This window comes from Notothenia rossii, assembly GCF_949606895.1.
Source record: "Notothenia rossii genome assembly, chromosome: 8".
NCBI lineage: Eukaryota > Metazoa > Chordata > Actinopteri > Perciformes > Nototheniidae > Notothenia > Notothenia rossii.
This window is the reverse complement of record NC_136906.1, coordinates 36,070,580-36,092,409: the sequence shown is the minus strand read 5'-3', so window position 1 is coordinate 36,092,409 and position 21,830 is coordinate 36,070,580. Positions and strand designations below refer to the sequence as shown.

Here is a 21,830-nt window from a genome sequence, read left to right as displayed (position 1 = left end):
ATCACTTGCCACTGAATAATGCAGTTCATTTTCTTTTATGTAATCCACATGCGTCTGGACAGAGTAGGGTGCTAGGATATTTTCGCACAAAGCTTTGGCTTTTGTTTTTCCACAGGTCATCCCTTTTGCTATTGATGAGTCGTTGTAGATTGTGCGATCAACTTTTATTCCACAGTCTACACTCCTGTATGACTGGTGATGCTTGACGGCATGATAAACTTTACAAAGTTCTGCTGCAGAGATTTTGTCACCTTGAGGCGATGAAGCTTCACGGAAAAACGATAAAAGTGAAGAGGCACCTGCGCTTTGATCGTTGCTTTTGTGCTTATCTGTGTTAGCATGTCTGTCGACAGCACCTTTTCCTTTGCTACTTACCTCCACATCGCAACGACACAACGTGCAAAAAGCATGGAAGTCGTCCTTTCGGCTTTTTGTGAGGAATCCATGCTCTTTCGACCATTCAGGATTAAATGAAGTCTTTCGTTTCGGCATTTCTGCGGTTTAACCTACCGCTAACTAGGCGGAGTTGGCTCATGAGCTAGTCTGCTAGCGCTAACGTCACTCTGTGCCACAGTGCCATGCCGTGAACGTGACGTCAAGAAGCACATGGCTAATTGTTTACGTTTATTAACCAATGAAATACAAGATATTTATTTGACATCACATTCAGCCAATAATTTGTAAGACCACAAGTCTTACAGGGATATATACTTACACATAACTTATTTTTTGTATTTCTTTGTATAATTGTCTATTTTTTTTTTTATACCCTAAAAGTATAAAATGGGGATCACCTCAAAAGGAGGACAAATGAGCGTCCGGCTCAAGGCTGCGCCGGCAGACGGACACAGACATTGAAAACCGGACTGTCCGACCTAAAACCGGACGGATGGCCACCCTAGGTAGTAGTCCAATACGATGTGTCAAAGCCTGAAGAAACAACCACCGGTCAGGCATGAGAAATCATGAGAAGAAAAAGAAATACATTTATATTAGGGGGGGACATTTCTAATTGTTGTTAAGCTTTCACAGTCACGTATTATCACCCCGAACGTAGTAATGGTCTTATCAGCAACAGAAAATTACACTACAAGGCTTCTTATTAGCACATTAGCACAGCATCACAGAACTGGATAACACTTTAACCGAGGTACTATAAATGTGAGGCTTTATCAACGCCGCATCAATCACTTCCAGCATAAACAAGAAGGGAGTCTGTTGGAAATTAAAATCAATGTTTTGATGGTATAATGTAGCTTAAACATACCGTCAGTTTAAACGATGTTTTATACTGAACAAAACAGAAATTCTCGTGCACAACCAGTTGTTAAGCTTTTATTCTGAAAAGCCTTCATCTCCGGTTAGCATTTAGCATGCGGCTAAAATACGATTTCCTAAAGAGGTGAATTTAGCAGCGAAATGACATGGAGTGGTGCAAACCGAAACCTACTGATTTAACACTACAACTATAGATGTCGAGATACTACCATGCTGAATATTAAATGAAGGTACAGTTTATTTGAATACATTATTGTTTACAGACGAGAGTAGCATATGACAACATCCGGAATGACCGGAAACCAAACCAGCTGTGAAGTATTTTCTGTATTTTTTAGAGTATTGATTACAGCGTTTAGAATGTGTTACATGAAAAGTGATGAAAGAGAATATGAGGAGAAAAGGCGTGTTAAGCATATATTGAATGTGAAAAGTACCAATCCTCTGTTTTAAATGCAACAACGGACATTAGAGACGAGGCGAGCCGGCTTGCGGGGAGGAGCCAGCAGAGGATATATATAACAGCACCGGACGAGGGGTTCGCTCTCTTCTCTTGCTCACGAGAGCCGGATCACAGCTGTTTTCTGCCTGAACAATATTCTGTCTGTAACACTACCGCGCCTTAGTTAATTAAAGTATCCCATTTGAATCTTCTCAGAGACTCCATTTAGTCTAATTTTAAAGCTTCTCTCCTGGACGCGAGAATAACGAACATATTTAACAAGTCCCGCCATCGAGGCGACCGGCACAACCAATTATTACTGCATCTCCCACACAGCGAGGTTAAGTTCTATGTTCGTCAGCCGGATGCATCACCGGGCTTTCACCAGCGCAACATGCCCCCTCACTGCTCGGTGATGCCGTATCGTCTTTATAATTACACTTGACACAGCGGCGGCGACACTACATTAAACCGTTCACACACACACGCCGAAATAGTACAAAAAAAATGTGTGCAGTTTGGTGACAAGCTAATGTACTAATAATAATACTAGCCTTAACATGACCCAGTTTGCGCATTAGTTTGCGCTAATTTGGTAATAAGCAGCTACGCCAGTGTGACGATATAGTTCACGATGTGTTATGTTTATTTGTTTAGTTTAGTTTAGTTTAGTTCTTTGTCTGTTTTAGCCACAAGGCTCCGCCTGAGGGCGTGAAGGTGAGGAAGAGCGTTTCTTCCTCGGTGGTTGAGAGAACTGTGACGGAGTTTTTGGTTCATAATAAAGTTGCCACGAGTGAGAAAAGACAAGTGATGTCCGCTTGAGTCCTTGAGTGCAACATATATTGGTGAGCTAGCCAGGATATTAGCTCTAAACAGATTAAAACAGGGCTTTTATCCTGAGACGAACCAGGAAAAGAAAGATAACACTGTACCGTGAGGAAAATATGGATTTGGAGATTCTCCTAGATCGCGCCACCATTGCTCTGACTCTGAGTCAGCAAAACCGGGACCGGATGGTGGAGGTCTGTAAATATCTGCATTGTATAGAAGATGATGAAGAAGATACTTTTGCTGATAAAAACAGAAGAACATTATTCAAAATAGCAGAAAACAAAATTGACGAAATTGAAGAAAAAGCAGATGCAGAGGAAGCATGTAAAGTAATCCAAGAGCTGCTAGTTTTCATGGAGGGCCTGACAGAAGACGGAGACAGAAAGCCGCGCGAGCGCCGCCATGACACTGAGATGAGAGATAAATATATGGAGCTGCAGCAGTCCCGAAAGAGTTTGGAAGACGAACTAAAGATGCTGGGTGAAAAACTAAACATATCAGATGGCGTCAGCAGCAGCACTAGCGGGCCACTATTCACAGCTAAGGTGCCAGAGGTAACCATCAGGCGAGAGTTCCGCATCTGCGGCCAAATCGGTGAAGTAGGGCAGCATGACAAACTGTCATATACCAACCTAATACACCAGATAGAGAGCGGGCTTCGCAAGGGTCATGGTGAGTCGGAAGTAATCGAGGCTGTGATAAGGGCCATTAGCCCTGGCTTAAAGCTGCGTGACATGCTAGAAATAAAGACTGAATTGACTCTGCCTCAGCTAAAGATCATATTAAAGGGGCATTACAATGAAGATGACACTTCAGATCTGTACCAAAAATGTATCAGCATGTCCCAGGAGCCGAAAGAATCAGCACAAGAGTTTTTGTTCAGAGCTATTGAACTAAAAGATAGACTGCTGTTTACATCCAAGGACAGAGACTCGGAGGAGTACTACAGTGCAGACCTGGTCAAGAAGAAGTTTCTACGGTCAGTTGGTACAGGGCTGCTCAGTGATAACATAAAATACCAGATTAAGCCATACCTTGATGACATGGAGGTGACCGATGAAACTCTGATTGAAAGAGTAAATGAAGCAGGAAACCTTGAGGCAGAAAGAATAAATAAGCTCAAACGTAACAACACCAAAACACCCAGAATGACAACTAACAATAAGTTGGACAAGTCACCTGACCCCTCCATGCAGAAAACACTGCAGGAGGATGCTAAAGGCACCCACAAGGAGAAGACAAAGAGAGCCCAACCTCCACAAGAGCTTGTGATGCACACTCTGGTAAGAGAGCTTCAAACTGAGGTTGCTGAAATGAAACGTATGGTGTTAGCTTCCATGAGCACTGGCAGGCCACAGAACTACAGGCAAGCTACAGGGAACAACAGCATCCGGAGAAGAGCGTGCAGGGACTGCCAGGACAAAGGAGAGGAAGTCAACTGTAGACACTGCTTCAAGTGTGGACAGCTGGGACACATATCCAGAGGATGCAGAGCTCCACGCCAGGCGCAGGGAAACTTCGGAGGGTTGCTGCAAGGGGACCAGCAGTAATCCAGCAACAGCCGTCAGGGTCCCACCGCTGCAACAACTGTCTACAGGAGGAGGATGCAACCAGGAGACTTGTGACATGTGCAGGTTGTTCAAGTACAGTTTATTGCTCCAGGTCCTGTCAGAAGCATCATTGGCCAGAACACAAACCTCTGTGTAAAGCAGTAAGTTTAGTTGCAGAACACTTAGCAGAAACCAAGAGACATAAGAACAACTTTCCAGACACATGCAAAGTTAATTACCTCTCAGCTAAAGAAGATAAAAGACTTATTAAACTTATTGGCAAACGGAAAATGGTAAAATGTACTTTCGATAACTGACCGGTGACAGCATTGTGGGATGCGGGTGCTCAGGCAACAGTAATAAATGAACAATGGCGATCACATGTTAATATTAATTATTCCTCACAATAATTATTAACAATGATTTACCATTGCTATAGCAACCCCATTGTTTTGTTATGAAAATGTATCTATATTTACACATTCTCGCCAGATCTATCAGGGGTCGTTGTAATGCTGCGTTCACACCGGACGCGACTTCGCTCTAATCGCTCGGTTTCACCGCTGCTGCCAGCTGTGTTTACTCGCATCATTCAAACAAGACGCGCTACAACTACAACAAAATGAACATATTTTACCGTGATTAAATTGTAATACACGTTTCTAAATGATGCCGAAGTAACAACATACTGATACCGTTTAGTAAAAACCATGAATTAATGCTTGACAAGTCTGCAGACAAGACAGCAGGCGAAAAACGTTTTAAAATGCTTGTTTTCTGAATGGAGATTGGGTCGACCAGGCTAAGCTAACGTTGTATATGCTCATTCCACACTCATAACAACGGCCTACAGACATAAATAAACCAGCGACTGTATTCACCATGACACAGACAGTCTGTGGTTTGTACTTGTTTAACTTTTGTCTAGTTTCTGAAACGATATGAGGAGCTGTGATCTCTGTTTGCTAACTGCTAACAGCTAACTGCTGATGTTTTCTGGTTGAACGTCAGTGGCAGGCTGAGATCCTCACCACTGCTGTGTGCACTTACAACTACAATAAGCATGTTAATGTTAATCTAACAGCTCCGGCGATCCACAATTTTGCATTTTGAAATGCTCCCGATTTCTGAGGTCTAAAGGTTGGCAAGTATGGTGTGTGTGTGCGTGTGCGTGTGTGTGTGTGTGCGTGTGTGTGTTTGCGGTGTGGTGATGAGGCCGATGATCGTAGCTGCTCATGCTAGCTTGTCTCAGCTAAAGGTGGAACGGAGATTTGGTGCGTGGAGTTAAACTCTGAACCTATCTTGGGTCAGAGTTCAATTTCACGCACCAAATCTCCATTTCACTTACATATGTATATACAAAATGTGTGCTTTTAAAATGTTATATTCAATATTGTCATTTTAAAAATTAAAAATGTATTCAATAATTTGTTTAGACGGAGCTCCATGGTGACTTGTGCTATTTTTAGAACATGCACGCGGGCGACCAATTTCCCGCCTGCGGGCGACTTAGTGCCCGCGGGCACCGCGTTAGCTACCCCTGCACTAAATGGACTTGCTGCAAATAGAACAGAAATCCCATTTATGGGATGGATACCAGTAGAGTTCCAACTGAGCGGGTTAGAGACTTCTAGTGCAAGTCTGCTAGTGCCAGTTTTAGTTTCCAGTGATCAAAATGTGGCAGAAGACCCTATAGTTGGCTTTAATGTAATAGAGGAAGTGATCAATGAACAATTAAAGCAACAGAAGGGCACAGCAGGAAGTGACAGCACTACAGCAGTTGTGAGCGGTGCTTTTGAAATTGACTCTTATGCTGCACACACTTTTATCCAGCTAATACACACTCATCAAGCTACTTCTGAGGAGACCATAGTAGAAACAGGCAAGGATAAAGTTGTGTTTCTCCAAGGTGAAGTTACCACAGTGAAATGTCGCACACGCATGCAGACTGAAGAGGACACTGTCATGTTGTTCAGCTCAATAGAGAGGCGAAGTCCCTCCCCTTCCGGGAGCCTCCATGGGACCCCGGAAGCGGAAAATTATACATAGAAGTCAATGGAGAGAGAAAAGTTATCTTTTGATCCCGTTTGAATTGTGCCACGAATGACACATATGATGTTTGTCAATCTTAAAAAATCATTTCCATGCAAAAAAAGTCACAGTTTGTCGTAAAACTGCTGAAATATAAGACTATGAATAATACGCAACTAGAAAGACTACAAATCCCAAATGCATTCTGGGTCGCGTAAGTGATGTCATAGGCGATAATGCTCCAAGACTGGTTGTGACTCGCAAAGCAAAGAGGAAGAAGAAGACTGATTTATTCCCTCCAATAAATATAAGAGATTGCTCCAATAAATTCACTTTTACAAGATGCCTGTGTGCTTTGTACGAGGTTGTAATCACAAAAGAGATCATACCACTTGCTCGTTCTATCGCTTCCCGTCTGATGAAAGGACCAGGAGTCGTTGGACCAAACATATCAGGTAATATACATGTTTTGCATGGAACATAGTTAAGTTAGCTACCTAGCTAGTAGCGAGCATGTTAGTTAGCATTATATTACATTACTTAGCCTTGTCATTTGTATTAGCCTTAACACGAAGTAAACCGAAATGTTAAACAGTAAGAGTAGTCATGATGGTAAGTATTTTGTGAAACATTTGAAGAGGAGCCTATCGCCCCCTCCACCAGGTGCTAAGGGGGCGGGAGGTAGGCTAACCCCACATTAGTATCAGCGATCTTTTCTACTTAATGCTATCTGCACAAATGGTTAACATTGACCATTAAAAGATCAGGCAGTTCAGGGAGAGTCGAAGGAAGGAAGGCAGGCAGCTTTGCATGACATTCTTCTGGACGTGTTTCATTGTGATGATAGTGAGAGTGAGTCAATCTGTTTGTTGGAAAGACAGTAGTTGAGTGATTACTGAGAGAAAATTATTAAAAGAGATAATTATTCAGTGTTGTTACTTTAAAGTGTTGTTACTGACCTTTTTCTCTTTTATTTTCTTTACCTCACCTGTAACTGCTGAGACCCTGAGGAACAAGCACACTGGACTGACCTGCTCTGGCAACCTGATTTCCACTGTACGTAATAGTATTTGGTTATGGTATATTATTTATATACATCAAAGGCACAATGCACCCCCCAGAGACACACGTATTGAGTGTGATATTTTGCATTGCTCATGTGAAATCATCTTTACTAGAAAACTGTAGGAGCGGCAACTTGTTTTGAAATTGAATTTTTAATATCCGATAATAAAGTAATCTGTTTTCTTTATTCTTCTCTCTTCCCAGCTCCATCCATCACCATTCTCTGTTCCTGCAGGTCCTGCTTGCTAATCAATATTCATATTTTTTTACACAATTACAAATAAAGTCAATGTATTGTATGACATGAAGTTGTGCTTCATTCTGAGTCAATAATAAATTCATTCTGCCTTCAGCTGCAAAATGATTGTGGACTGCACTGACATCCATGTAGCTGCCCCCCAGTAAGATGAACCAAGCAAAGTTGACATACTCAACATACAGCTGTACTCTTAAGTTTACATGAAGAATTTGTGAAATATTGGTAATAACAGGTTTAAATGATTATTAGTAATTAATTATATAATTTTCTCATCGTAGATGAGCAGACAGGGAGCAGATGAGAAAAGCAGAATATGCAGCTGCCACTTTCCAAATGGAAAAGAGAAAGGGCCAAGTGTATTTGAGTGGACAAAAGAGAAATCCCAAATACGAAAAATAAAATTATACAATTTACAGATATGTATACAAATAAATATATATCCTATATACACCATGTATAATGATGGTGTATGATGTAGAAGGAAGTGTGGTAGATAACAAGTAAATATAGAGTTACATACAGATCCATGTTAAAGCAAAAGATGGAATAACTAAGAAGCACGCAGTATAATAATAATTACACGCAACAATTAAATAACTGCTCAGCATCTCCACCACAATCCCAATCTGCTGTGTCCTGTTTTCCTCCCCTCTGCATAACACCCCATCACACATACGAAACACAACGCAGAGTCCGAGGGTGTTAAGAGTATGTTTATTTAAATGTCCTCCTCTCTACTGGCCAACACAGGGAGCATATGCTGGGTGTAGAATTGTTCCAGGAGGAGGAGATTTCCATGCCATGCAGGGTCTTTGGGGATGGGGAGGATGATCGCCTCCATCGTGGTCCACAGCAGCAGAGACTCCGGTCTGTGATGTGCAGCTGTTATATAATATACAATACATTTTTTTGAAAAACATTTGATCAAAAAATAAGGATTTGGTCAGGATCTAGAGTCAGTGTGTAGTTTATTAATTAATCAATGCTCTCTACATTAGGAAAACACATACCAGTGTACCAGAGGGAGTCACACACAGCTGTGCCTAGATAACCAAACAAATTGACAACAGGGATGCAAACTCATCAGGTATGAAAAAGGTGACAAGGATCCGAGCCCCCTGACCCCACAGAATATCGGCTTTAAAATTAGGAATAACAGGATTTTAGCAGTCAGAACAACTAAAGCAGCAGTGTTAATATTAACAGAAACGCCATAGAGTCACATCTAATAGAAATATATAAAAAGCATTTATTTTAATTGTGTAGCAGTCAGTTTATAATTTTGGCAGCACTGTTGAGCATTTTGAAAATGTATTTTCATGCCTCTGTGCAAGGCTTAGTCTTTCTATCTTTATAGCCACTGGTGTAAAGTAACCAAGTTCATAAACTCAACAAGTACTATACTTTGGCACAATTTTGAGATACTTGTACTTTACTTAAGTATTTCAATGTTTTGCTACTTTGTACTTCTACTCCACTACAGTTCAGAGGTAAATGGTGTACTTTTACTCCACTACATGTATGTAATACCTTTAGTTACTTTACAGATGTGGATGAATGATGTGAAATATAATCAAGTGTTAAATCAGACTTTAGTTCCACCTGGAGTAAATCCAAAAGCTACCCTGCCTGCAGTATACAAAGTCATTCAAACTAGCTGCACCTTTACCAGCTTTGATAACACTTTAATGATCAGTCATTATAAAACATATCATATTATCCTGAAATGGACCAATCTGCAAAATGACTACTTTTACTGTCGCTACTTTCACTATATTTTGATAATAATAATTTTCTACTTTTACTTGAGGAACATTTGGAATGCAGGACTTTTACTGTAACAGAGTATTCCTACACTCTGGTACTTCTACTTTTACTCAAGTACAAGAACTGAGTACTTCTACTTTTAATCAATTACAAGATATATACTTATACCACCTCTGTTTATAGCCTATGAAAAAAACGATTAGAAAACGAAGGCTAAAGCTAACGTTAGCAGATAGTGACAATGTATGCTAGTTAGCTAGCTCAACGATAATATTGCGACGGGGAAAAAAAACTTTTCAGTGCATATCACGCTCTGCCGCTCCGACAGGGAGCTCTACTCTGAACACCTGAACGGCCCGTTCTAACAGCTGTTCACCAGCGGTCCAGTCTGTGCCACAGTGACTCCGGACGCACAGTTAATATTAACGAACGCACCGTAGGTAATGTAGCTGCTGAAGCTAGACCATCATAGCCGAGCAGCAGAGGCTTATTATACATCATGAGCAGAGCCGACAGGCAGGAAGACTCGAGCACACAGCTCGCGCTTCATTATAATATATAAAAAAAAGCTCGCGGCCGCACATTAATCCGGGTCCCAGACCCCCTCCCATACCCCAAAAATATTTTTATTGCAGATCTACAGGAATCATAAAAAAGACCTATTTTGGATTCAAAACGGAGAATTTCGCCGAAAGGTGACAAGTTTGCATCCCTGGACAAGATAACCAAAATCCTTGAATCTACACACAGCAAATAAACTCAAATGACACAACGAGATGTAAAAAGGAGATCACACATATAGTCGATATAGAACTGGCCGCTTCAATCTGAAGAGCAACTAAAACAAAACACGGGAGTGTATCTTGTTCTTGTGAACACTAATGTTATCCACAGCATACACAGACACCACAAAGTTCTTAAGGAGAAAACTAGTTGCTAAAACAAAACACGTTAGTGTACCTTGTTAGCTAGCTGACATTAACCTTAGACATTGCACTCATATTACTCACTGAAACCTTGTAAAGCCGGTCCCGCATGCTGGCTCTTACAGAACCGCTCCCTTTCGTGTATGTACAGCTCTCAACATGCCCAGACTTGTAGTGATTTTCACCTCTTTTTATACTTTTTCGCCTCATTCTGAAAGAAACAGGTGAAATGTACTAACGTGACAGCCATCTTTGTGATGGTGACGCGTATTGTGCGAGACCAGAGACCTGTAGTTCACTGAGCGGTTTCACACAAAAAAAATTGTAACTTCACAGTTTTACGACACATTTTTATTTTTTTGACTTGCAAAATGTTCTTTTAATTTGACAAACATCATATGTGTCATTCGTGGCACAATTCAAACGGGATCGAAAGATGACTTTTCTCTCTCCATTGACGTCAATGTATAATTTTCCGCTTCCGGGGTCCCATGGGTCGGAAGTAGATGGGCGGGACTTCGCCTCTCTATTATGAACACCAGCTTACCTGAGGGATTGCACATCCAAGAAGTACTGTTCACTATGAGAAGAGGTAACTCTGCCACTGTCCCTGTTTCAGTTATTAACACTACAGCACACAGTGTCACACTAGGCCCCCGAGTTAGCCTCGGACACATTGAGAGTGTGAAGGCTGTGTACCCAGCAGCTACAGAACCAGCGGCACAAGGACAGACACAACCAGGTCCCGACAAAAATGCACAGCAAAACACAGACTACTCAGGTACAAGCTGCCCCACTACTGACTGTGATGAAACCTGGGATCCCCCAGTGACTTTAGATCACTTGACTAGTGACCAGCAAACCTTAGCAAGAGAAGTGTTAAGGGAGGAGTGTAAAGCATTTGCTCGGGATGAAAATTATGTTGGCTCCATACCCTCTCTGCGTGTGCACATCACCCTAAATGACCAGACACCTGTCCAGAAGACTTATATCTGTGTTCCCAAGCCATTACATCAGGAGGTAAAGGAATATTTACAGGACTTGATTAATAAGGGCTGGATCACTAAATCAAGGTCACCCTATTCACCCTATAGTGTGTGTAAGAAAAGAATCAGGGGAACTGAGACTGTGTGTAGACTACCGTGAGCTAAATAGGAAGTCAGTGTCAGATAGACATCCTATTCCTCGCATACAAGATATGTTGGACAGTCTTACTGGGAGTTCATGAATTTCTGTACTTGACCAAGGCAAGGCGTACCACCAAGGCTTTGTAGATGAAGAAAGTCAGCCTCTCACTGCCTTTATCACACCATGGGGCCTGTATCAGTTGGTGAGGATCCCCTTTGGCCTGAGTTCAGCTCCAGCTGAATTTCAAAGAAGTATGGAGGAGTGTTTGTGGGGTTTGCGTGATGATATTTGCCTGCCTTACCTTGATGACAATTTAGTTCACAGCAAGTCCTTCATTGACCACGTTGAGCAGGTAAGAACATTCCTTCGCCGATACCAGCAACATGGAGTGAAGCTCACACAAAAAAAATGTGAACTGTTTAAATCCAAAGTTAGGTTCTTGGGCAGGATAGTGTCAAAAGAGGGGCATAGCATAGACCCGGCAGAGGTGGCTCCAGTGCAGGCCCTGAAGGAAAGACGCCCTAACACAGTGGGACAAGTGAGACAGATTTTAGGTTTCCTGTCCTACTACAGGACATACATACAAAACTTCTCTGTCATAGCAAAGCCCCTGTATGAACTGTTGGCAGCCCAATCCCCTGTTCCTGCTTCACCACAAAACCAAAATGTGGCTAAAAAGGGAAAAGTAAAGAAAACAAAACACGGGCAGTTGACCTCATCATCACCAGTCACATGGACTGAAAAGCATCATCAGGTTCCAGCGGACAAACTCTCTAACCCTCCAATCCTAGGCTTCCCAGACCTGAATGAACCGTTTGTTTTGCACACTGATGCTTCACAGGCAGGACTTGGTGCAGTGCTGTACCAACGCAGTCATGGCAAGCTGAAGGTGATCGCTTATGGATCCAGAACGCTCACCCCTCCAGAGAGAAACTACAACCTGCACTCTGGTAAGCTGGAGTTTCTCGCACTGAAGTGGGCCATCTGCGAGCGTTTCAGAGACTATCTTTTTCATGCTCCCTCTTTTGTGGTATATACTGATAATAATCCACTGACAGATATACTGACAACAGCAAAGTTAAATGCCGTGGGACAAAGATGGGTAGCGGAGTTGGCAGATTTTAATTTCAAAATCAAGTAGAGACCAGGCAAAGCAAATGCAGATGCAGACGGCTTACCCAGAATGCCACTTGATTTTGAAAGTTATGTGAACCAATACACACAGGTTGTTTGCCAGGAAGAAGTAAGTGCAACAGGGCAGGGCATTTTGGTGCATCAGGAAGAGAACAGCCCATTCCTACACTCAGTCTCTTGTAATGCTCTACAAACACAGATAGACATAGAGAATATGCTCAGTGCCATACAGCCATTCTCCAGGGAAGAAATAAAGACAGCACAGCATCAAGATCAGGTGATGGGCCAAATGTATGGACACAAAGAGAAAAACAAGCGACCCACTGTACAACAACTGAAACACGAGGGCCCAGAATTTAAAGCTCTAGTCAGAGAGTGGAGTAGGCTTGAGATCAGAGAAGATGGAACTATGCACCGCAAAACTCACACAAAAAGTCAGCTTTTGCTCCCAGATGTATACCGTCCACTTGTTCCGAAGGAGCTCCACAACGAAATGGGACACTTGGGAACAGAAAGGACAGTAAACTTGATAAGAGAACGTTTATTTTGGCCCAAAATGCAAGGAGACATAGAACATTTTGTGACAAACGTGTGTAAGTGTCTAAAGAAGAGAAAACCTAACAGACACGCACTCGCACCTATGATGAGTATCAAAACCACTCACCCATTCCAGCTGGTCTCTGTAGATTTTCTACATTTGGAAGAATGTAGGGGGGGTTATGAATATGTACTTGTCATAATGGACCATTACACTCGGTTCGCACAAGCATATGCAACTACCAACAAATCAGCCAAGACTGTTGCAGACAAACTGTTTAATGATTTCTGTCTCAAGTTTGGTTTCCCAGAAAGACTGCATCATGATTTGGGGAGGGAATTTGAGAACAAGCTGCTTCACCACCTGAAAACACTGTCAGGCATTCGGGGGTCTCACACTACTCCTTATAATCCCCAAGGAAATGGACAGACAGAGAGATTTAACAGGACGTTGCTGTCAATGCTGAGAACACTTACTGAAGAACAGAAACATGACTGGAAAAATCACCTCACTAAAGTCGTACATGCCTACAACTGCACAGCTAATGAAGCCACCGGCTATTCTCCATTCTTTCTCCTATTTGGTAGGCCACCCCGACTGCCTGTTGACCTGCTGTTTGGAATTGAAAATCAGGACTGCACAGGCTCCTATCAGGACTATGTGAAGAAGTGGCGAAAGAGGATGACTGAGGCTTATAAATGGACTGTAAATGGTAAATGGACTGTACTTATATAGCGCTTTATCCAGTCTTTAAGACCCCTCAAAGCGCTTTACATACTGCATGTCGTTCACCCATTCACACCCATTCATACAGAGCAGTGTATGTTACTCTAGGAACTAACATGCATACACATTCACACACCGCTGGCCATGCCATCGGGAGCAACTCAGGGTTAAGTGTCTTGCCCAAGGATACATCGACATGTTGACTGCATGGGCTGGGATCGAACCCACAACCTTCTGGTTGAAAGACGACCACACTCCCTCACAGCCACAGTCGCCCCAGGCTTATGACATCGCCTCCAGAAATGCTTCCAAGTCAGCTGATAGGGAGAAAAAACAGTATGACAAGAAGGTGTATGGCCCCACACTGCAGGTTGGCAGTCGTGTCCTGGTGAGAAATGTGGGTGAGAGAGGAGGACCAGGTAAAATCCGCTCCTACTGGGAAGACAACATTTATGTTGTCAAAAGTCAGAAAGGTGACATCAGTCCAGTGTTTGAGGTAGTGCCTGAAAGTGGTGGAGGCAGGACAAGGATCCTCCACAGGAATCTACTTTTACCATGTAACTTCCTCCCAGCCACAGATGACAGATATCAGGCTACCATCCCAACTCGAACAAAGAAAAGAAACAATTACACAAACAGACACACATCTGTGACCAAGTACACACAACAAACAAATGTTGATGAGGAATCAGATGATGACTTTAATGATGTAACATTCACCTGGCCTTCAGCGGAACACCAAAGGATGCCTGCGCTTAACCCCTCTGCTCAGAAGTTCCATCCTCAAGAGGGAAAGATGATCTCAGGAACGAGGGAGCCACTGCAAAGCAGGGAGGAGGAACAAGAGGAGCAGGTTCAAACAGTGACATCTGACGAAGGTGAGGAGGATGTTGTGACAACAGCTACAGAGAGCTCAGAGGAGGAAACAGTGGAAGAATTGGAGCAGAGGACAATGTATCCAAGACGACAAAGAAAGCAACCACAGACTCTGACTTATGACAAACTTGGCCAGCCTAGTTTCGCAGAGAACCATTTCCACCAAAGAGATAGCTTTAAATGGCTACTGGCGGCCCTGGTAATGGACTTGGAAATAAATAAGAAAAAAAAAAAAAGTAAATGACACTCCTTGCCTCTTTGCAAGTATACCTAAAGTGCCTTGTGTTAATGTGATTGTTGGCTGAAATTTGTGTTGTGTGGATTGGGTTCCAGAATTGATTTAGAAAGGAAAATGATGACCCTTTCAACAGTTTGAACTCATGGTTTTGTAATATGCATTAAAGATGCAAATGTTTGGGTTTTAAAAAAAATAAAAACTGATCAAATCAGTAGTATTCACAACTGCAGTGAACAGCAGCTTGTGCATTTCATTAAGAAGTAGTGTTTTATTCAAAATGGCCCATTCTCTTGTGTTACTACCCATGTAGTTGTTTAAGATTAGTAGGTGTAAAGGAAAATGTCGAGATGACATTTTGTAAGTGGGGGAGAGTGTGACGATATAGTTCACGATATATTATGTTTATTTGTCTAGTGTCTTTGTGCCAACTATGTATGAATGTTTGCATGTTATGTTTACTGTTGAAGCAGGGTTAGTTGGTGCATGTAGTTGCCTGTTTTCGCCACAAGGCTCCGCCTGTGGGCGTGAAGGTGAGGAAGAGCGTTTCTTCCTCGGTGGTTGAGAGAACTGTGACGGAGTTTTTGGTTCACAATAAAGTTGCCACGAGTGAGAAAAGACAAGTGATGTCCGCTTGAGTCCTTGAGTGCAACACCAGTACACAATAGGAATAACTTTAACAAATTTCAGTGACAATATTAAACCAAGAGTAGGCTTCTACCCGCAAGCAGAGTCATAAAGATATAAGAGTTAGGACACTCCCATAGACCTCCGTTGTAAAAAATGGCGGTGCCTACTTCCGGGGTATGGACATCGAAATAGTTCCAAATATTGTCATTTGGGTGTTGGACCTCATTCACTTACATTACGGCGCGTTGATTAGTTCCAGAGGTAAGTTGCTGAAATATTGAACTCTTTTGAATTGTCAACTGTCTATATTGTCTCAGAGGCCCTTTATGATGCTTATACTGGTCTTCATTTGTATATGCACAGCGTAATTATCTATATTTTATCTTGGTTGTTACAACCAATTTTGCTAGCATTGCCTGCTAGTTAGCTAGCGCGACTTCGTCAGCTTTGAAGGTAAGACGTCAGTAATGAATCGCTAGCAGCTTATATCAATGATGCTGGGTAACTAACAAGCAGGATTTAGATTGATTAAGTTTTTTTTTGTTATTTTGGCTTTTATCTGCCGATCCTGACCGTGTCAGCCATCCTTAGTCGGCTTTTTCTGTATGATATGACTTAACTGCTTGCACTAGTAGAAATGAGGTGGCGTTTGTGATAAATATTTCATTTAATATTTGATTGAATTTTGGGATATACTAACATTTCATTATGTGACATGTTGACTGTACTTAGTTTTTTTTTGTACTGTTCCGTGTTAACTCATCTGGACTGTACAACTAGCCTAGCGCTACTTTTTAATGCTTGAGGGCATGCTAGGATAGATTCCTTTGTATTGTAATATACACACTAGTTTAATGATTGTTCTTCAAAGGTATTATTCAGTCTTAAAAAAATAATAGCCTACTGAACAGGCTACTCTACAGCAGTGAATGAAGGATGAGCCTAAAACATGGTCATGCATCCAAAATGTTTATTTTTAACAAAATAAACACTTAAAAAAAATAATAAGCACTTTTTTTTATTCAGCCTCATGTCAGCCATGGCTGTTGCTGCTGCTGCTGGAGGGTGCTGCTAATGGAGGAGGGTGCTGCTGCTGAAGGAGGCTGGTGCTGGCAACGGCTGCAGGTGATGACTGCTGAAAGAAGAGGAGGCTGGAGGCTGCTGACGGTGGACTGGGAATGGAGATGCCAAGTACATCGATGGCAACGAGTAAGGTGTTTGGCAGTGGCCTAGATGTTATGACCTTCGGTGCAGAGGTCTGTTGGGTCTTCTTTGCCTTCTTACTCTGACTCTTGCTGCCAAGATACCCTTTATGTTTATCCTTCCTTTCAGCCCTGATGCACTTTGATGCAATCCTTAACCTCAGCCTGATGTATGTTGAAAGGATCTTTTTCTTCAGGTCATGGCATGAGGGAAGGTTGCTGTCCAGCAACATGGCTTCTTGTTCCAGCTGTGACACTGCATTTGAGGACTCCATGAGGGAATCGTCGTCTTCACACGGAACAGCTGCTCCACGTTCTGAACAAGGGTGAAAACCTCATCAGATGGACGGTAAAGTGCACCCCTTTTAAATTATTTTAATACCAGCAGACCAGCTCTCTCATTTTCACCATCACTGACATTTTTCACTATAGGGCACACTGGCATCTGTCACAAAGTGAGAAGCTGATGACCCTTTTCACGATGTATCCTGCAAGGTGGTAGAGCACACAGGACTCGGTTTTAGTGATGTCAGGTGGTGTTGTCAGGTCTACCAGCTGCCCCACTCTCAGAACGTCAGGAGGACTGCAGCTGCTGTTCTGCGTGTCCAGGAAGTCTGCCAAGTGGTCTGATCCATCCTCCACGTAACTGCCAGTACACACTGGCGATAGGAACTGGCCCACGGTGACAGCGCGCAGTGCATATTGGAACTCTACAGGTGTTGGGACAGAGTTCCTCAGACGAATGGACGAAAATGTGTTTTCCAGGCAGTCTTGAGTGAAGCGGCTTGTGAGAACAAATTTGTGCCCTTGTCTCAACAGGTCATGCTGGACCTCCAGGATTGTTGTTGTGGCCATCACCAGTCCTGTCTGGACTGGTTTCCAGCTGCCTTTGGGACCGATCTTCAGGCCTCGAAACAGATGGGTTTTTTTTGTAAATAGTTGCTTACCCTCACCCTTTTTTGTAAATAGTATTGCTTTTTTATAAATAGTTGCTTTTTTGTAAATAGTTGTTTGTAAATATGTGTAAAATGCCCCCCCACACAATTGTTGTTCGCACAATTATGCTTCTGTTTTTCACTTTTTGGTGTCCATTGTTCAGCCACTGTATTGGTGAGCAACAATTTGTTTTGGCCAAAATGTGTTATTCACACTCCTGACTCCAGTTTGATGTGCTTCATTCTCCTCTGAGTGGTCCTGATCTCAGGCAGAGATCATGGCTTGGAAGGTTTTATATCCTGTAGTGGTTTTGAACCATGGTTCAACAGGATTTTCTGTATATAGCTTTAATATTTATCATAGTAATCATTTTCAGTCTCCCACTCTGTCTCAATTTAATTTATCGTTTCTTTGCCCCACCATATGTTTTGTTGTCCAAGGGCACTAATTTGGTCTGTGTTGAAGATTGTTTTACACTTTAGATTAAACAAATTGTGTTTTTTGGCTGAATTAATCTTTTTCTGTTTAACCCTAACCCTCTTTGTTCTCCTTCTCATTCATTTTACTTTGTTTTGTTCTAACACACATCACTTTTTCCATATACTGTTCTTAATACTTGTTCACACATTTGTTCGTCCCTTTTACTTTGTTCTTCCTGTTGTTCTTGGTCAAACACATATATCAATTGTTCATCCACTGTTGTGGTAAAATGATATTCATAGTCTTAACATGAATGCTACCCATACTAACATGAACACAAGCATTTCCCTCCAAAAATGTAAAACGTATCTAAGTAATAGGCTACCAAGCTTTCCGTTGTCACCCTGCCTCTCCAAATGCAAAACTGTCAATAAAAAGTATGCAATAATGCAATTACAGCTGAAAAAGTACTTGGGTGTGCGTGTTTTTTTATATATATATTTACCATTCAATAACGCAATCGCTGCTGTCTGTCTGTGACAGTCGCAGTTTGATCTCAGTGTGTCTTATAAACTGTAGGGGCAGGGGAAAAGGTTAAGACATGTAGTTTAGAATGAAATGAAAAATCTATGATGCATGTGTATTATCCTCGCAACTACAGTCATTAAATGTCCACTTTTGTGTAAGGTTTGAGGGTGTGGTTCTGCAAGCCTCATTTGCAGATTCACCTGTCGCGCCCAGAGGCTTTTTAGTGGGCGCGTCACCGGGATGCCAGGGGTGGTTCCAGGGTGGTTCTCACGGGAGGAGGAAGTGTATGTGTGGTGAATGCGGGTATTCAGTGGGATATTTAAGTTTCCTCAGCATGTCTATCTATGTTAAAATGCAACGGGGGAAGTAACTGAAAGTAACCGTATGTGGATATTGCATCGACCAACCTCGAAGCACGTCTCCCTGGAGAGGACGCGCACAGTGAGAGAGATTCTCTCCAACACAGGGTGAGATCGCTCCTTTGTGCCACGCCGATCATCGTGTTTTCCTTTTTTGTGGATTATAGCCCGAAAAGGCCTACAAACATTTCTGTTTTTGCCGCCGACGGGCGCAGGAGCAACAGCCTTTTTTTTGTATCAATGAACTACACTATGGCCTGGATTAGGCAGTAAAGACAATTTCAATGTATCGCGAGTGGACTTTGAGGGGGGCAGAAAGTTTGATACAGTGTATTTCGGGTATATTCATTTTAATGTCACCATAATGTCACCATATATCCATGTGTGTGTGTGTTTTATTTGATTTCTCTGTTTTATTCTTTCGTGTGTGGGTACTAAATTGCTACAAACATTGTGGAAGTAGTTAGCTTAAACATGTTTAATTACTATGAAATGGAAGCAGCTTTTCAGGACAGAGAAGATAGAGCTGGGGGAGGAGACATGCTCCATTAGATACAGCATGTGAAAATATCAGGGGAGTCTATATATCTTGAAATATATGTGTGTTTGATTACTTTGTATCACTAATAGCAATATGTGTAACAAGAAGCTGGAAATAAGGGAAGTGAAACTTTGTATTTGGATGTATTCATGATCTTTGTGAGTGAGACTCATTTAAACCCAGAGGGAATATTCTTTAGAAACAGCTCAAGCCTCTGGAATGCTGCAGGATGAAAAGCGTGTGCGTTAAATCTGCTGTGAAGTTTTACTATTTGAAAAGCACTAGTAGGACTGCTTGAGAGCAGAAGTAATGTTTTCCTCGTTATTATTGATATGAAGGTAATTTACATGTATTACGTATATTTAGCCAACTATAACAACTATATCTTAAAACATATTTTAACTTGTGTGTGGTAACCTGAGGGGGGAAGGGGGCCACAGACAGGGAACCATATAGAAGAATGTGTGTGTGCTGGCTGCAAGTTGTAAGATAAGATAAACACAATTATTATTTGCAGCAGGTTCGTGCCGGACACCGAATGTATCTGGTTCGCCTCAAATGTTAGAGACTCTAGTTTTCCGGGTCTCCTGGCTGGCTCGCGCTGATTGGGTACGACAGGCCATCGTGTTGGTCTCTTCCAATGGGTGACCCCTCTGGTGGAAGCATCCACACACCTCCTCCTGTGTTTTTAGTATGAAAGCTTGTGTTTTCTCTAGTTCGCTCTCTTCTTCCTCATGCTGTCCAAGGGGTAAGATCTCTTCCAGCTGGAGGAACCAGAGCCGGAGTACTCTGCATTTTGAAGCTGCTGTTGCGGAGTGCTTCGTGATTGATGTTGTATTATGTATTTTTACCATTAAAACAGATTGTTGTTATAACCTTACCCTGGTTGTTTTGAATTCTTCCTCTGTTAATCTGACCCATTCATAAAGGAACGCGCGGAGCAGAGGCTCTGCTCCAACAACTTTTTGTTGGGTTTTATTTGTTTAGCTCGAAAAACTGTGAATACACTTGAATAACGCAGAAAACCTGTCTTTGTTTATTTTGTTAATGTGTGCATATAGACTTTAGTTAATACATTTCCGTGGGGACTATTTTGTGGGAAGAGCAGATTATCCGTTTATTATTTCTGTTTACCTTTTTATAATATTATTTCATTCAAGAACCCCTTTTGCGTTTAATTAACACAACTATTTTTAGATAGTTGATCGTTACATGTCTGTCCCATAGAAGAACATGACAGCGCAGCGCAACTATACTACGAACGTGACTGCCCTGGCAGTGACATCAACATAGCCTGCTTGTGCTACCACACTTTCCCCTCAAAATATCGTTAAATAACGAAACTTGGAAATAGTGCCAATCCATACAAAGTGTAACCACATCATGTAAATATGAAAAACATCTTTACCACGTGACCGGCTGGCGGCGACATCAAAGAGTGTCGTAACTCTTTCTCTCTAGGGCTCTGAGCTCAACTATAAACACCTGTGCAATGGAACACGATGATGTCATCACTCCAACTGACAGCAGTCAATTCTAACTGTTCATTTCCTACACACACACACACACACACACACACACACACACACACACACACACACACACAATCTCTCTCTCTCTCTCTCTCTCTCTCAATTCAATTCAATTCAATTCAAAAGGTCTTTATTGGCATGAAAGTTAAATTAAACAATGTTGCCAAAGCATCACAATACAAAATAATTAACACCATTAACATACATTTCAAATGTTTACATATTATGGATGATATATATATACAGTGATACAATTACATTTCAATGTGTGTGTGTGTGTGTGTGTGTGTGTCTCATTCACTGTCCCTCAGGTTGTGGCATGTGTATATATATTGGGCAGCAAGGTGTGCCTTGTCTCCTTCTCCTAGGAGTACTCTCAGTCTTGAGAGGTCATCAACCTCCTTGAAACCTGGGATTACAGAGTTCAGCTTGTTCCAGTAAATGCTCCTTACTTGGTTGAATGTTTGGCACTTCAGGAGGAAGTGAATCTCTGTCTCAGTCTCACCTGTCGTACAGTGACCACATGTTCTGTTCTCTTTTGGTTGCCAGGATCTTTTGAGTCTTCCTGTTTCGATTGCCAGTTTGTGGTCACTGAGCCTCTACTTGGTTAGGATCTGTCTCTGCTTTCTATCTCTGACAGTAGAGAGATACTCTGCCAGCTCATACTCTCTGTTTAGAGCCAGGTAACATTCTAATCTACTTTGGCTTTTAGTTTCTTCTTCCCAATGTTGTAAATAGTTGTCTTTACATTGTGTTATAATGCGTTTGACTGTGATTGGTGTTTGGAGAGCAGTGTTGTTGAGAGACTGGTCAGAGTGGCTTTGAGAGGGGGCAGCTAGCCTCAGCACCAGCTGACATAGGGGACTCTTCTCTGGGGTTAGCTCTTGGCTTTGGAG

The 21,830-nt window shown here is 42.1% G+C and overlaps 1 protein-coding gene and 2 long non-coding RNA genes across 12 annotated transcripts; 2 read left to right on the top strand and 1 right to left on the bottom strand.

Moving 5' to 3' along the window:
* Positions 1-1,525: 1,525 nt before the first annotated feature.
* LOC307017359 (uncharacterized protein) lies at positions 1,526-19,286 on the top strand. Of its 10 annotated transcripts, none has more exons than XR_013802145.1 (6): positions 2,447-4,262; positions 12,119-12,227; positions 13,537-15,677; positions 16,443-16,630; positions 16,816-16,967; positions 17,051-19,286. XR_013802145.1 is itself a non-coding variant. In XM_079646931.1 (4 exons), the coding sequence occupies exons 1-4, from the start codon at positions 2,665-2,667 to the stop codon at positions 14,793-14,795; spliced, it is 1,182 nt and encodes a 393-aa protein (XP_079503057.1). In that variant the 5' UTR covers positions 1,526-2,664; the 3' UTR covers positions 14,796-14,826. The 10 variants fall into 10 exon arrangements, 1 of the variants encoding a protein (XP_079503057.1); XR_013802146.1 differs by having other exon boundaries at positions 2,489-4,262; positions 16,443-16,625; XR_013802147.1 differs by having other exon boundaries at positions 2,489-4,262; positions 16,443-16,672.
* Positions 5,468-7,501, top strand: LOC307017362. The gene is made up of 2 exons (XR_013802154.1): positions 5,468-7,188; positions 7,402-7,501. It is a non-coding gene; the product is annotated as an uncharacterized lncRNA (long non-coding RNA).
* Positions 8,152-12,097, bottom strand: LOC307017361. The gene is made up of 2 exons (XR_013802153.1): positions 10,234-12,097; positions 8,152-8,338 (listed from the first exon to the last, which is right to left on the bottom strand). It is a non-coding gene; the product is annotated as an uncharacterized lncRNA (long non-coding RNA).
* Positions 19,287-21,830: the final 2,544 nt, after the last annotated feature.

Coding starts and splice junctions, on each gene's coding strand:
- LOC307017359 (XM_079646931.1), top strand. CDS start 2,665: ATGGATTTGGAGATTCTCCTAGATCGCGCCACCATTGCTCTGACTCTG. Junction 12,228..13,536: donor AAACTACAACCTGCACTCTG/GTAAGCTGGAGT, acceptor CCTATTTGGTAG/GCCACCCCGACTGCCTGTTG. Junction 13,662..14,406: donor TTATAAATGGACTGTAAATG/GTAAATGGACTG, acceptor CCTGGCCTTCAG/CGGAACACCAAAGGATGCCT.